Source organism: Nematolebias whitei, chromosome 14 (assembly GCF_014905685.2).
Source record: "Nematolebias whitei isolate Nwh7 chromosome 14, NemWhi1, whole genome shotgun sequence".
NCBI classification, from domain to species: Eukaryota; Metazoa; Chordata; class Actinopteri; order Cyprinodontiformes; family Rivulidae; genus Nematolebias; species Nematolebias whitei.
In genome coordinates this window covers 3371648-3386389 of record NC_056511.1, presented here as the reverse complement: position 1 = coordinate 3386389, position 14742 = coordinate 3371648, and the positions used below count along the sequence as shown (strand labels likewise).

At 45.1% G+C, this 14742-nt stretch overlaps 1 protein-coding gene across 1 annotated transcript in view; it reads right to left on the bottom strand.

Moving 5' to 3' along the window:
* Nucleotides 1-12855: 12855 nt before the first annotated feature.
* mrpl22 (mitochondrial ribosomal protein L22) overlaps nt 12856-14742 on the bottom strand; it is a 4644-nt gene continuing 2757 nt past the window's right edge. Inside the window, exons 5-7 of the mRNA XM_037687768.1 lie at nt 14365-14442; nt 13422-13491; nt 12856-13118 (exon numbers count right to left, since the gene is read on the bottom strand). Coding sequence (XP_037543696.1) covers nt 12910-13118; nt 13422-13491; nt 14365-14442 — 357 coding nt within the window. The 3' untranslated portion in view covers nt 12856-12909. The remainder of the gene's footprint in view (nt 13119-13421; nt 13492-14364; nt 14443-14742) is intronic.

The window sequence follows — 14742 nt, the reverse complement described above, 5'->3', positions numbered from 1 at the left end:
AGGTGAGTCGGGTCACTGTTCCGAGTTAATGACCCCGGATATGTTGCTGATTTTGACAAGAGTAGGATCACTCCTGCAGGTTAACAAACAACCGGAAATGTTGCACACTCAGGTGAGCTGTTCACAGACATTAACATAGATAACATACGGTTAACACAAGGTAACGTTTTGTTTGACTTTTATTTCCATTCAACATCTTAAGTTTTGTTCCATGAACCAGATTATTTTAGTGTCTGATTCAGATCCATAAAGTGAACTGGATTACCTGCTCTACTTGGTGCTCTAAGGTTCATTCTCGTACCGGTACATCTTGATCTATAAACCCCTCCTCAGTCTGCTGCCTTCATACATCTCCTTCCACACGTCACGTCAGTGCAGTTACAGCGTCGCTCCCAGGCCTTCATTACCTGCCGGGTTCCCTCAGTGAGGACCAAACTTAGTGTAAAAACCTTCTCTCCTCTGCTCTTGCAACCTGGAACACCTTGCAACAAGATTTAAAGTTGTCCACTCGAGCTGGTCGGTTACTGACTCACCCGGGTTTTAAAGAACTGAATCCTCACACTGAATCTAGACTAACAAATCCAACATGTCAATTAACCTGGATCCTTTACGTCCTCTGGCAGACTACAGTTACGTCTGCAAGTTACCAACCACACCAAAACAAAACCCAGCAGAATTACAGCGAATGCTGTGGACACCGGTGAGTTGAGTCGCTGCAGGTTAATAACTCCCCTGATCCGCTGCAGAGTCGAGCCTCTGATTCAGGTAAATTTGTTGCAGCTCCCTCTTGAAAATGGGTCCTTGTATCTCAACGAGACTAGTTGTAAAAATAAAGGTTAAATAAGTGAAGTCACACATCTGAGTACCTCACCAAGGCCTTGCACTGACCAGCAACTTTCTGGCTGATTTATTCCATCGTGTCAGGGTCGTCATCCAGTGTGAAGAAGACTTAAACATCCCTAACAGCTGCTGCTTGGTCCTGAACAAACAGCACGTCTCTGCAGGTGGAACAGAAAAGATATGGATGTTAAAGAATGTGTCCTTTTTACCCAAAAAACATTTTTAAATGACTGATTTGTTGAAGGAAAGCAGTCCAGGTGGAGGTGAAGTGGATTTGCTTTGTGAAGCCCCAGCCTCTCCTCACTGTGCCCTTTATGTTGCTCCAGCTTAAGGTGGATTTGTGTCGAGGGGGAACCGTGCGGAGGTTTAAGCGCCAGTGGGAAAGCGGCCGTGCTTGTCATTCTGAGCAGCTAATTACCTGCTGCACAGCTGTGGGGAAATTCAGAAAGGCAGAATTACCGAGACTCTTTCTACTGTTCCAGTCTTAGCGTGTCCTCTCGGCCGAACCAAGCTGAAGCGCACGTGACAAAAGAAAATACTGGTCATTTCATCTTAAGGCAGTAAAAAGCCGGGCGGTGCTCCATGGACTGTGTTGGGTTTGTCTTTGGTTTGGTGTGATCTTCAGAGCTGCCTTCTGCAGACGTCCTGCAGGATTCAGCTGTGATGCAACAGTGACCCCCGATGCAGGCAGAGACGTTTACACCCAGCTGGCTCAGCAGAACAGAGAAGGAAATTATTCAAATGTGGACGTTATCTGATTTAATAATTAACACCTCCAACAGATTCAGAGGCAGAGGGGGATAAAGGGGTTTGTAGATGAAGTCTCTGCTCACAAACCCTCCAACCATCTGGCTCCAACACAGAAATGCTGCTAGTCCAGATGATTTTGCTGCTGCAGCACATTTATCCCCTAAAAGTTGGTCAGCTACACTTCATCATATAAACGCCTCCACGCTGGCTTTTTTCTTGAATACATATTGTTTCCTTCTGAAACAGTAACCCACTTTTTGTGACGGTTTCTCCTAAATCCATCCTACACAGTTAGACGTCTGGTTAGAGCACCATCTTCCACCATTTGGTAGACGGTCTTCTCGCAGTGGGACATGCCGGGTAAACCTCCAAAAATAGGCGACCAGGAGGCATCCTGACCAGATGGATCACCTCAACTGATTCCTTTCGATGGCAGAGCCCAAGCTGTGCGTAGAGGCGAGCCCAACCATATCTAGTTGGTATCGCTCAACCTCACACAAATGTTTCGACTCATTACTCGTCAGGGAGGTGGCGTTCCATGTCCCCGGACCTAATCTACACCACCAGGAATCACCACGACCAGGAACCCTCCCTCACCTGCTGCCTGGCTTACATAGCACTCGACTTTCATGGACCTCCTTTCAGGTGGTGGACCCACAAAGACGTGGTACCCTGTTTCTTTCACAGGCTGCACAACGACTGAAAGCAGCACAAATAAATGAACACAATGTAAAAGTTAAAAGAGAAAAAAATAAAATAAAATAAACAAGCGCAGTGAACGCTGAAAATGTCATCTCCTCTGGGTTTCTGGACGTTCTCATGCATTTGAAGCTCCTTTTGTTTTCTTTAGTTTCTTCAGTTAAGATTTTAGGTTTAACTGGAGCTCCTTGTGTTGAGTGTGAAGTGGTTGTGATCAGCTCCTCCTGGAACAGCTCAAGGTTCTCACTGAAAAAAGGTGGAATGCTCCCTCTGGGTCGGGGACGAGTCTTTTCCTTGAGCAGACTATTTGAGTATCAGAGTCTTGTTCCTGATAGATGGTATAGATCAGTGGTCCTCAGTCTTGATCCTTGAAAGCCACTGTCCTGCGTGGTTTAGATGTTTTTCTGCTTCAGCACACTTGTTTAGAATAAATGAGTGAAGAGCAGGCTCCTGCAGAACTTGAAGACCTGCTGAGGACCAGGAAAACAACCAAAACACGCAGTGATCCTTGTGGACCAGGATTGGGGGCCACTGGGAGGGACTGATGTATTGTGGCCTCATCTACAGTAATGAGTGTGTTGGCCTGGTCTGTCATGTGAAGAAGGATCTGAACTGAAAGGCAGAACGTTGGTCCATCTCTGTTCCAACGCTCACCTGCAGAGATGTAGATCATGACTGAAAGAACGAGATCCCAGATCCAAGCAGCTGAAATGAGCTTCCTTCAGAAGAACTCTCTGGAGGGATTGAGCACTTTGTGATCCCCAGGAGGAGCTGGAGAGTATTGTTGGCGAGAAGGTCTAGGTTTCCCTCCTGGACCTGGTACCTGCACAACCCAACCGCAGGTAAGTGAATATGATGGGTGGAATTTGAACGACAGATTGTGAGACACAAAAAACACCTCCATGTCTTGTTCTACTGTAAGATCTCTTTCTTTACCAGTATTTATCTGAGACAACGGGGTTCTGTTCCTCGCCGTTCATCAGCTGTCAGACGACTGCAGGGTGTGTTCACAGCAGCAGGAACACCAGCACGAGCACCAATAACCAACGGTTCCAAGTCAAAACAGTTTGCTGCCTGAAATATTTATTTCCAGAAGTCACATAAGTAATGGTCAAAACTGAGAGACCGTGCTCTGACCCGGTTCACCGCCCCTCACAGCAAGGCCAAGGTGGATTTCAGTGGTTTCATAAAATATGAACTCATCCAGCAAGAACACAAGAATATGTGCTACCAGTGCTGGGACTTAACTGGAAAAAAGCTGGTTTAATACACACGATGAGTGAAACTGTGCACACACACGCCTCGATGAAAGACGCCGAGATGCTTCCTTTCATTTGTTTTTTAATGTCGGTTGTCGGTCAGAGTGCCGGGTGGCCCGGCGGAGGCTCAAATTGAGAAACAAATAGAAATCAGGAGCCAGTTGTGCAGCCGGTGCCTCGGGGTGTTATTCATTTCCTTTTAACTTTTCCATTTGATGTTTTTTCTTTCCCTCCCATCTCTTCGTCTCTGAAGCACAAATCTGTTAACTCCCAGATGAAATCTTTGGCACGGACGCCAGAGAGGCCCGCTGCCTGCCGGCCACCGTGGAGGCTTTGCCCTTGAGAAACAAATCCAGACACAAAACCCTGTTAGTCCTCTGGACAGCCTTCAGTGACGATCTGTCCGCCGCTTTGTCCCTGAAACAGAAACCAGGCTGAGCGTTTGTCTCTGCGGCGTCTGACTTTAAATCAAGCAAAGAGGAGGCAGAGGTGAAACTCGTTTGCTTTGAGAATTAACAACAATAATGTGATTTAAATATAAAACCGTGTCTGTTAGCCTGACTGTGGTGGAGCCGGAACGCTGAACGCCACAGAGGGAGAGCAGCAGTCTCACCGTGCCAACCCTGATGTCTCGTTTTTGGTCTGAGGATTGTGGACAGCTGTGGACAGCTGTGGACAGCTGTGACAGCTGTGGACAACGGTGAGAACATTGATTCAGTGCTACTTTTAGCCACCCTTTAACTGTTTTAGCTTTTAGCTGGAAAAAACTAACTAGCAAGTTTTTTAGCTACACTTTAGCTATTTGAGCTTTCAGAGTGCCTTATGTCACTTTTAGCTAGCTTATTTTGTGCTACTGCATTTTGCTCCTTTGGATTTTAGCTGTCTTTTATATTCTTCAAGCTAGCTAATTTAGCTTTTAGTAAGTTTTTTTCTTCTTTCGGCTGCTCCCTTCTTCAGGGGTGACCACAGCGAACTACCTCACACGAAGACTTGGCAATTGTTTTTACACCAGATGCCCTTACTGACGCAACTTTAGCTTTTAGTTAAGTATTTAACTGATTTTAGCTACCTTTTTCCAACTGGTAGCTAGGGTTTGGTATTGTTAACCTTTTGCTGTTTTTAGTTTTAATACGTGTTTTTGTACATTTAGCTAGCTATTTTATACTGTTGGCTCACCGTATACTTTTGCATCTTTTAGTTAAGTCTTTTTCACCTTTTGGCTGCTCTTTTGCTCCTTTACATTTTTCCTATTTTTAGGTTTTAGTGAGACTTTTACAACTCTTAGCTAATATTTTGTTCTTTGTAGCTAGTGTTTTACTACGTTTTTTTTTTTTATTCAGTGTTTTTTTTTTAGACTCAGCTTCTCCCGTAAGTTTCTGTCACAGCTGGTAGCAGCCGGTATCAGGACTGCAGACCAACACAAGGAGTTAAACCTGAAAACCTAAATGAAGAAACTAAACTTTTTTTGTCCTTAAATGTCTCTCGCTCAAGGCAGACACATCTGCTCTCCCTCCCCCTGCTCTCCTTCCTCCTGCTTTGCTCTCTGCATGTTCGAAGCTCCTGGTACACATCTCCCGAATTAAAAATATGATTATGGATCTGGTGAGCTGGACTTTCAACGCAATCGATGAAATCTTTTCAACAAAACGACATGGTCCTGGAGAACCCTCTTGTCCGGCTGAGACTCACGCTGCGGGGTACGTCAGAGGTCAGCTGATGTGTCTCTCAGTTCTGTCTCAGGAGGACGCTGAAGACGTTTATATCTTTGGGTTCATGTTAGCAGGGGTTCTGCTCTTGGCATCGGCGTGGCTCTGCTTTATCGATTTTTGAAGAAGACATCGGCAGCAGTTTTAGCCATGGTAAAGCTTCCGAGTCTGTGCGAAGGTTTGGTTTGTGCTACAGGTACTCAAAATCAGCTGATTTACAAGCTAAACTAAGAGTTGGAGGCAATTTGTGAGAATCGCAGGCCACCTGCGGCTCCTAGGACTTGTCAGCATGTTGGGGTCGACCTTGAGGAGGCTCATAACACAGATCAGTGGAGTGAAAGATCCATAAATTTGGCCCTTTTGGACCGGAAAGTTCCAGCAGGACTCAAGGCTGACAAGAACAAAAACAGTCTGCCGGGAGAAAAATCAACAATTGTGGCTTATCTGAATCTGACTCCCCCGTTTGGCCTCAGTTACGAGCCGACTATCAAATTTCTCCTGGGACATGGGTAACTAGGGACAATCAGAACTGCCGGCTGAAATAACATCATCAGAACTGTGGCTTATCTGAAAGTGCTCATGGACAAATCTCAACGTCTTGATGGCAAATGCATATGTCATGTGTTTATAAATGTGCTGCTGGTAAAGTTTTTTGATGCCTCAAATCATGTCCTGATAGGACAAGGTGTGAAGAGAACTTTTTGGTAATACCACCATCTATCCTCATCGTTCTTACCTTTTTCTATCCAAGTATTCTGATAAAGAATAAGGGGCCACACTTTTTAGCAGCAGCAACGTGCACTCAGCCCATCTTTTTGACGACTGTACGAACATTATCTCACTGTATCCCGGTACAACGATAATAAAGCTTATTCTGATTCTGAAGAAAACAAAGGAGCAGCAAACGTACGAGAAAGTCCAGACACCCTGAGGAGACGACAGTTTCAGTGTTCACTGCACTTGTTTTTTCTGATTTTTTCTCTTTTAACTGTTGTGTAAATATATTTATGCTGCTTTCAGTCGTTATGCAGCCTGTAAAAGAAACAGGCTGTCACCTCTTTGTGGGTCCACCACCTGCGAGGAGGTCTGTCAAGGTTGAGTGCTATGTGCAGTAGATACTGCCTCGGTGTGCGCTGAAGGCCACGGCCCAAAAACACCAGGTTCATCTGAGGTTCCCAAACGTGGCATGTCTCTCCATGACTGCACCTTGAGATCCAGCATATAAAAACTACAAACAGGACAAGGAACAGCCACGATCGAGTCCAACCTGCACTCAGAATGAGCAGATGCGCACATATGTCTTGCTCTACAGAGACCTTAAAAATAGTCCTTAAAAGTGACCCCAGCACCCCCCACAGAACGCCATGGGGGACATGGTCAGAAGACTTTTTTAGAGCCACAAAACACCTGCAGACTGGAGAGTCCAACTGCTCCCTCCACTCACCAGGATCCATCACTGCACCGCCTAGGACAAGAAAAACAACAAAAAATGTTCCCAGTGTCACTTCTACCCACTCGAATATCTTCCACCAAAAACATTTAGGTTCACTTACATTTCTTGTTCAGTTCTAGTCCAGAAAACACTCATTCACATTAACTGTTCAAATCCGTTCGTGACGGGAACAGTGGCCTGCTGTTTGTTGAAAATAGGAACCACCAGCCACCACTCCACCGACGTTGTTCCAGTCCACTGTGCAACACTGAAGAGACATGTCAACCATGACAGCCCCATAAAGTCCAGAACTTCAACATGTCAGGATGAATCTCGTCCACCCTTGGCCCTCAGGCAGCTTTTGACAAACCTCAGTGACCTCTGCCATGATAATGGAGTCATCTTCACCCCGAGACCTCCGACTCTGCCTTCTCAACGGAGCACATGGACTTCCAGATTAAAGACTTCGTTGTTGATTCAACTTTGTTTTCCTAAACAGATATTTTTAGCAGAAAAGATCAAATAAACAAGACATTTATTTTATATATTGTAATGTGTTTTAGTTTAATTTGTTGTCAGTTTGTAGTGTGTAAGAACTCAAGGCTGCAGACTGAACAGAAGATAAACATAAAAATAAAAACCAGAGGACTAAACTATGAGGAATGCAACAGGAACAGGAAAGCCAACAGTTAGATGAAGGACAGTATTAGAACCGTGAGTATTAGAAGGTTAGGGTCAGTGCTTAATTTGTAAACCAGACGATGCCGGAACTCAATAGCGGTGTGAGACCAAGGCTCACTGAGGTCAACAATGATACCGGTACGCACACACAACACAAATGTCAAAATGCCAAACCAATTCATATTTATAATTTACTTTTAAATGCTTTATGCATTGTAAGTATATGTAATGAATTTAAAAGTGTAACCGATGCAACGCCAGAATGCAAATAGCAGGAATGGGGGATTTTTTTTAATAAAGTAGATGCCATTTCCTTCATTCTATTTTAATGGGTCGTTAAACATCTATGTTTATCGACATTTGTAAACACTTGACTCAATAACTATTTTAGAATGCATCAAAAGTAGCCTGACCAACAGCTCTCCTTGTGTGAATAGACAAGCATCCTAACCCTGCCTTCCCAGGGGTGGAGATTTTTTTCAGGGTAAAGGCAGAGATGCTTACTTGAAGGGGCAGCACTCGTGTGATGTTAGGAAGCTCATAAGTGGCAGTTGTGTTTAAAATGAGTGTTTATGTCATTATTTTCAGTTTACATACCCAACATAGGTTTTATTCCTTAAAGGCAGCCAAATTTGTTCATAACTTTATTATTAGGAAGCCTGAGAGTTACCGGATCTAAGCAGTAACTGGAACGCACCCTGTCAAAACAAGAGAGTTCCCATATCCTGTTTGGGCAGGATCCAGCTCAAATTAAGCCCTGGTTGGGATGAATGATTGCAACTGAAGGAGAAATGGCCAAAACTTAAAATAGAAGCAAACAACAACAACAAAGAGGATCACAAAGAAACAAGAGAAAAAGGTTGATAAAAATGAACTGAACTAATAAAAGAACAAAAACAACCACAGAACTCGTGGTTCTGACAGGTATGTTTTTCTAACCCTAACAGTCGTTTTAAGGTTCAAGCTTCTTTATTCGCATCAAATGTGGTACATGAGGTGGAACAACATTGTGTACTCAGGGTTCCAGTTACACCCAATTTAATGCATAAATATCCTGATGCATGCTCAACAATCAAGGTAGAAAATCTAAAAACGTTAAGTCTGGTCTTCTGGACATTCAAAAAACAAAACAAAACAAAAAAGTAGAAACGTTTCGTCTTTCATCCAAAGGACTTCTTCAGTCTGAGGTGCTGTATTCAGCTCAGTCTTATGAATAGCACCTTCTCAGAGTGGATCAACCAGTTTGCTGCTGCATGAAGATAAACGTTATGGACTCCAAAATGTTGGATATGACCTTTGACCCTTCTTAGATTGATGGACAGCAACAGTTTATTTTATGAGATAATTGCTGATGTCTTCACGCCTTGGCGTTGTGTCATCCAGAGCAGCAAAAACTTCCGTGTTTTGTTTAATAAATGATGACTCAGTTCAGTTTCATTAAGTCTCTATTCCTAAAACCCTGGAAATAACCAACCATAACCAGCATCGGTGGTGTTGTCTGCATGTTTGTGTTTGTTAGCAGAAAATAAAATAAAAAATATAAATAAAGAGGAGCCAGCTGGGTTGTGGAGTGGATCCAAAAGAAGGAAGGAGGAAGATGAAGCTGCCTGCTCTTTTCAGAAGTCACTGCTGTTCTGCGCTGTGGGACCGAGGCGGACTCCAACCTGAGATTGAGGGCACTTGTCTGCTGAAATTGGGGCCAGCAGATGGCATTTCATTTGGAAATGCACTCAAAGCTGCTCAGAGCTTTGGAGGGACGTGGTGACGGGCGGACACACAAACCGGATCGGTCACATCAGGAGCAGAAAACTAAAGGCCAATTAGGATCAGCAGAGAGTGACGCTCCGGGCCTCCGGAACAATGAGACGCCGTGACCTTTAGAAAACACACATTTCTGAGGAGGGCGCGCGCTCAGGTCTCCTCCTGAGTTTGTTCTGAAAACGCTGGTTCTTTTCCTCTAAAATCAAATTATCAGGCAAAAAAAGAAAATGTTTAAAACTGAAAAATGAAGATTGTTATGAATAAAAACCTTTCGAACATAAAAGACCTCCTTGAAGGAATGCATATCGCCCGCTGCCTTTAGTTTGAATCTTCAATCATCGTCTGTTGAAAAAAGACGGAGTTTGAGTCGTTTGGACCAAACCATAAAATATAATGAGTGCTCTTATATTATCATGCATCACACTCAGAGTGTGCGATGTGAAGGACTCTCAGCTACTACCACACCCAACTCTAGCTCAGATCTGTAAGGATGTTGTTAAATGGAGCCACTCTTGTGTTTTATAAGCTTGGTTAGCTGTGGCAGCCATCTTTAATTGGGTTGGCTTCATGTTTAATTCCTGAAAGTTCAACTCAAATCCAGCAGCTCATGACATATTTTGCTAACAGACAGAGCTGACTGACCTTGAGGGTGGGAGTTGGACTCTGACAGGGCTGCACGTTGGCACCGGTTCTGTTCAGAACATTTCTCCATCTTGGGGTCCGGATCGGTGGCCTCAGGATTCTGTCTCTGCCGTTTGCAGATGATGTGGTTCTGTTGGTGTCATCGTGCCGTGGTCTCCAGCTCTCACTGGAGCGGTTTGAGGATCAGCACCTCCAGATCTGAGGCCATGGTCCTCAATCAGAAAAGGGTGGACTGGCGGTGAATTGTTCAGGAGAGACTCGAAGTAGAGCAGCTGCTCCTCCACATCCAGGGGAGCCAGTTGAGGAGGTTCAAACATCTGGTAAGGACGGACACTGGACGCCTCCCTAGGGATGTGTTCCAGGCATGTCCAACTGGTAGGAGACCCTGGGGATGCTGGAGAGACTAGGTCCCTCAGCTGGCCTGGGAACATTTTGAGAGTCCTCCCAGAAGAGCTGGAAGAGGTGGCCTTGGAGAGAGATGCTGGACCTCCAAGATCAAGCTGCTTCCCCCAAGACCCGAGTCCAGAACAAGAGATGGATGGATGATGGATGGATGATGGATGGATGGACTGACAGAGCTGTCTACAGTTTATTTAAAGGTTTTAAACAACACTAAACCTGTGAGCGGTCAGAGTCTCTGTTGGGGATTTTTTTTGGCTATTATCACGTCACATGCTCAACGTGTGTAAACCTGACTGAGGATATTTTTATGTTTTTAAAGATCACTGTGGCCTCCATCCATCCATCCATCCATCATCCATCCATCATCTTTTACCTGCTTCTCCAACAATCAGTGTGAGAGGCGGGGGACACCTTGGACAGGTCTCCAGTCCATCACAGGGACACACAGAGACAAACAACCGTTCACTCTCTCACTCACACCTATAGACAATTCAGAGTCACCAATCAGCCTAACATGCATGTTTTTGGTCTGTGGGAGGAAACTGGAGTCCATCTTGAATTCATTTGATCTAAATATAACTTTAGCTCCGAGCGTGACACTTTCTCCTTGTGTTTGGTGAAAAGTCCTGCAGCCTGTTTGTCACGGAGCTGCGGTCCAAGTGACGGGCTGAGGCCCAGTGATGCTGACAGGTCTGGACTCAGAGGAGTTCTGCTGTCACGGCAACACAACGACCACACCATCAGGGCGAGGTGCCGGCGGCATGACGGACACACCCCTGAAGCTCTGTCCTGAGCTGCAGTCGGAGCTCACCTCCACCAGCTGCTTCAAACGCTTCCTGTGCGACGACAGGAAGTGGGAAAGCACCGAGGCTGGACCAGAACTGAAGCTCATCTTTAATAAAGCGTTTAACGTTTGTACAACCGGTGCAGATTCTAAACCAAAATCATTTTTGTTTGAGGGAACTGCTTCGTTTTATTAGTTTTCCTGGACGTGAGTTTTAACAACAGAACCATAAAAATGGAAACTGCAGCTCAGGTTGTCCTTTGAAAGACTTTCAGGTCCTGAAGGTGCAGAACCAACAGACTGAAGACTGGGTTTGGTCTGTGGGCCATAAGGACTCAGGACTCGGAGCAGATCCATCTTTCAAGTCTTAACCAACCGTTGATCCGTAACAATCCAGACTTCGGGCACTTCGTGCACCGGTCAGTGGCGGCTTGTTGATTTTCCTCATGCACCTTTTTAAGATGACAACACAAACATGAATTCATTCATGCAGACGTGGCCCAAGTTTTTAATCTACGCAAAATGCTGCAACTAAAGACTGATGTAATGATTTACACAGAACTCCATCACAGCACACGATAAATGTTTGAAAATCAAATGTTAGCATTAAATAAAACGATCAAAGATCAGATTTAGATTTTAAACATATTGAGCTAAAGTTTAGTGAAGATTATCTGACACTTCAATACAAGCTTCAAACTCAAGGCTGCATTTTTATTGAAGCACTGCTTCAAAGCCTGCTTTGGCAGGAGAAAACATGTGACCAAACACATGACTGAAACACGTGACTGATCACATGACCAGTTCAAACCAGTCATCTGAGCTTCCTCTCCCATGATGCCTTACTACAGATGGGATCTACAGTTCTTTGAAGGGAGCTGGATCTCGAGGATCCATTCTTTTAAAAACAAGTTCAAGAGACAATTTGGAACAATGAGGTACTGGTGTACACGTGCACGTAGACATACTGTTGCAACCTCTTGCCTCCCTCCGTGAGCGCATGTTCGCCAATCAACTGCTGCGCTCCTTGTTTGGCTGTTGTTCGTTTCAGAGGAGAGGCACGAGAAGTTTGTGGGACTCAGTTCAGATCGTTTAAGAAGACAAAGGACTCGGCTCGTTCATGGACGTCACATCTCTACACTGCACCACTGTACCACAAGATGACGTAGTCCACTAAACTTCACACTCACATAATCAATGGAGCAATCGATCAATATTTACGAAAATATTACGTAATTTGGTGGCATGGTGGTGCAGTTGATACAGCTGCTGCCTCTCAGGTCGCCGGATCAAATCCCAGAAGGGGCCTTTCTGGGTGGAGTTTGCATGTTCTCTCCATGCTGTGTGAGTTTTCTCCGGGTACACGCTTCCTCCCACAGACCAAAAACATGCACGTTAGGCTGATGGTAACTCTGAATTGTCTCTAGGTGAGTGAGAGAGTGAATGGTTGTTTGTCTCCATGTGTCCCTGTGATGGACTGGAGACCTGTCCAGGGTGTCCCCCGCCTCTTGCACAGTAACTGCTGGATATGGACCAGTGACCCGAAAAGGAAGAAGCAGGTAAAGTTGATGGATGGATGGTTCCATAATTCCCACAAACCCGGTCTCCTCACAGAATTGTGAACACGTCGTTTTGCTCCTCCTCCTCCACCAGACGTCACTGAAGCTTTGAAAGAACCATTTTCAGTAAAACAAAGTGGTTCAATGTTCATAGGTTCAGCTGTTCACCACTATTAATCCCTGAGGTGGTAGTAGCTGAGGATCACTCACAACATGCTCTGAGACATCATGAGATCGCGCATGGACTGGCGGGTGATATGCATTCACCTTTAATCTCTGATTTAGGATTTTATTTTCCACTGAGTTACAAGTGCACAGAATAAAACCAGCTCACCACGTCTGAACCCAGACTTTGGTTTATTTACAAACACGAGAGGACGCGGCAGAGTCCGGTCTACAGGCTGTGGATGATGGTCCGGTTCTTCAGGTTTTGGACGAACTCCTTGGCCTGGTCCAGGCTCGTCCTCTGCTCTGTTGTGGGCGGCGAGCCCTCCACCAGCTTGACGAAGTAATGGCAGTAAACTTTGTCCATCAAGCTGCATTGGCCTTTACCATGGTACCGGATCTTATTCAGGTACTGCCCTTTGCTGGAGAACGACTTGGCTGCAGGAGACACGGAAACAAAACCATATTTCTGATTTAACTCGTTTGATTTATAACGAAACAGAAAAACAAACCATCAGTAACTTGGTGTCAAATCAAATCTGCATTCCATAAAAGAAGAAAAACTTCCAGCTGCAGTTTCTTTTCTTTGTGTTTATGGAGAAAAAGTTCAAACTTGTGAAGAAACTTGTCTAAACTTTATGTTTTAACTGATCTGATCCAATAAAACCTCCAGAGTTCAGTTTTCAGTCCTCTTTAATCCAGTTTTAGGAAGTGATTTGTTGTGTGTGTGCAGACACTCACCTACGTACAGGTTGGATTTATACTCCACGTTGTGGTTCTTCACCGCCATCTCCTGAGCTTCACACAGAACCTGAAAGAACCGGTCCGTTAAAACGGGTTTCTGCAAACACAAGCCTGAGCTCCTCCGTGTGGACTGAACCTCCTCTCTGTTCTCTGCACGTTTGGTGGTCCCAACACCGCCAGTCCACAGCCGAGCTGCAGGACCTCCTACTGAGCCGGCGTGATGGAAGAACTTACTGATCTGCCTCCTGGTACGTTGCAGCGTGCATTTGTTAGACAATATGATTTGAGTGCACACTTCATAACTCCTTGTTTGACTCTGTCATTGGGATCTGATCAGTTTATTTGATGCTCAGTTTGGAGAAAGACAGGGCCAAGTAACAGCTAGCAAGACACGCTTATCAGCCCCCCCTCCCCAAATAAACTAATAATTTCATTTCAGGAAGTTGGATCGGGTCAGAACTCAGACAGGATGAAGAAGTTCTGTACTTGATGCATGGACTCTCTGGCTGCTCTCCAAACTTTGGAATAAATTTAATAAGTTGACGCCTGATCGTCTGTGAACTGAGACACAAACGGAGCAGACATCGGGGGGGGGGGGGGGGGGTATTTCTCTAGTACTCCTGTATTTCACCTGCGCTGCATGTGTTGGGCAGATTCTCCACAGAGAAGAAACTCTAGAGTTTAAATATGAACACAGTCCAGATGTGTGAGTGGACTTCCAGCTGCTGATGTCCTGCTTGTTGCTCTGTTTGTTTCTGCTTCCAGTGGAAGTCCCTGACACGATTTATCACCACGCGTGAACAGAGGCGTCGGAGCTGAACTCAGTAAATCACCTGATCTGATCTCTGACACAAATCTGTCCGCCGAGACTCTGGAGTAACAACACACGAGTGGATTCTGATCAAACCCACGGCTGTGAAAAGAACAGGAAGCTGCGCACCTCCTTCATGATCTTTGCTCCTTTCTTGTCGTTGAATTGCAGCTGGGCGATAGCTTCGTCGATGCTCATGCCTCGGATCTACGGGGGACAAACATCAGGAATCATCAGGAGACAAACATCAGGAGACATCAGGAGACAAACAACAGGAGACATCAGGAGACAAACAACAGGAGACAAACATCAGGAGACAATCATCAGGAGACATCAGGAGACAAACATCAGGAGACATCAGGAGACAAACATCAGGAGACATCAGGAGACAAACAACAGGAGACAAACATCAGGAGACAAACATCAGGAGACAAACATCAGGAGACAAACATCAGGAGACAAACCTCAGGAGACAAACATCAGGAGACAAACATCAGGAGACAAACA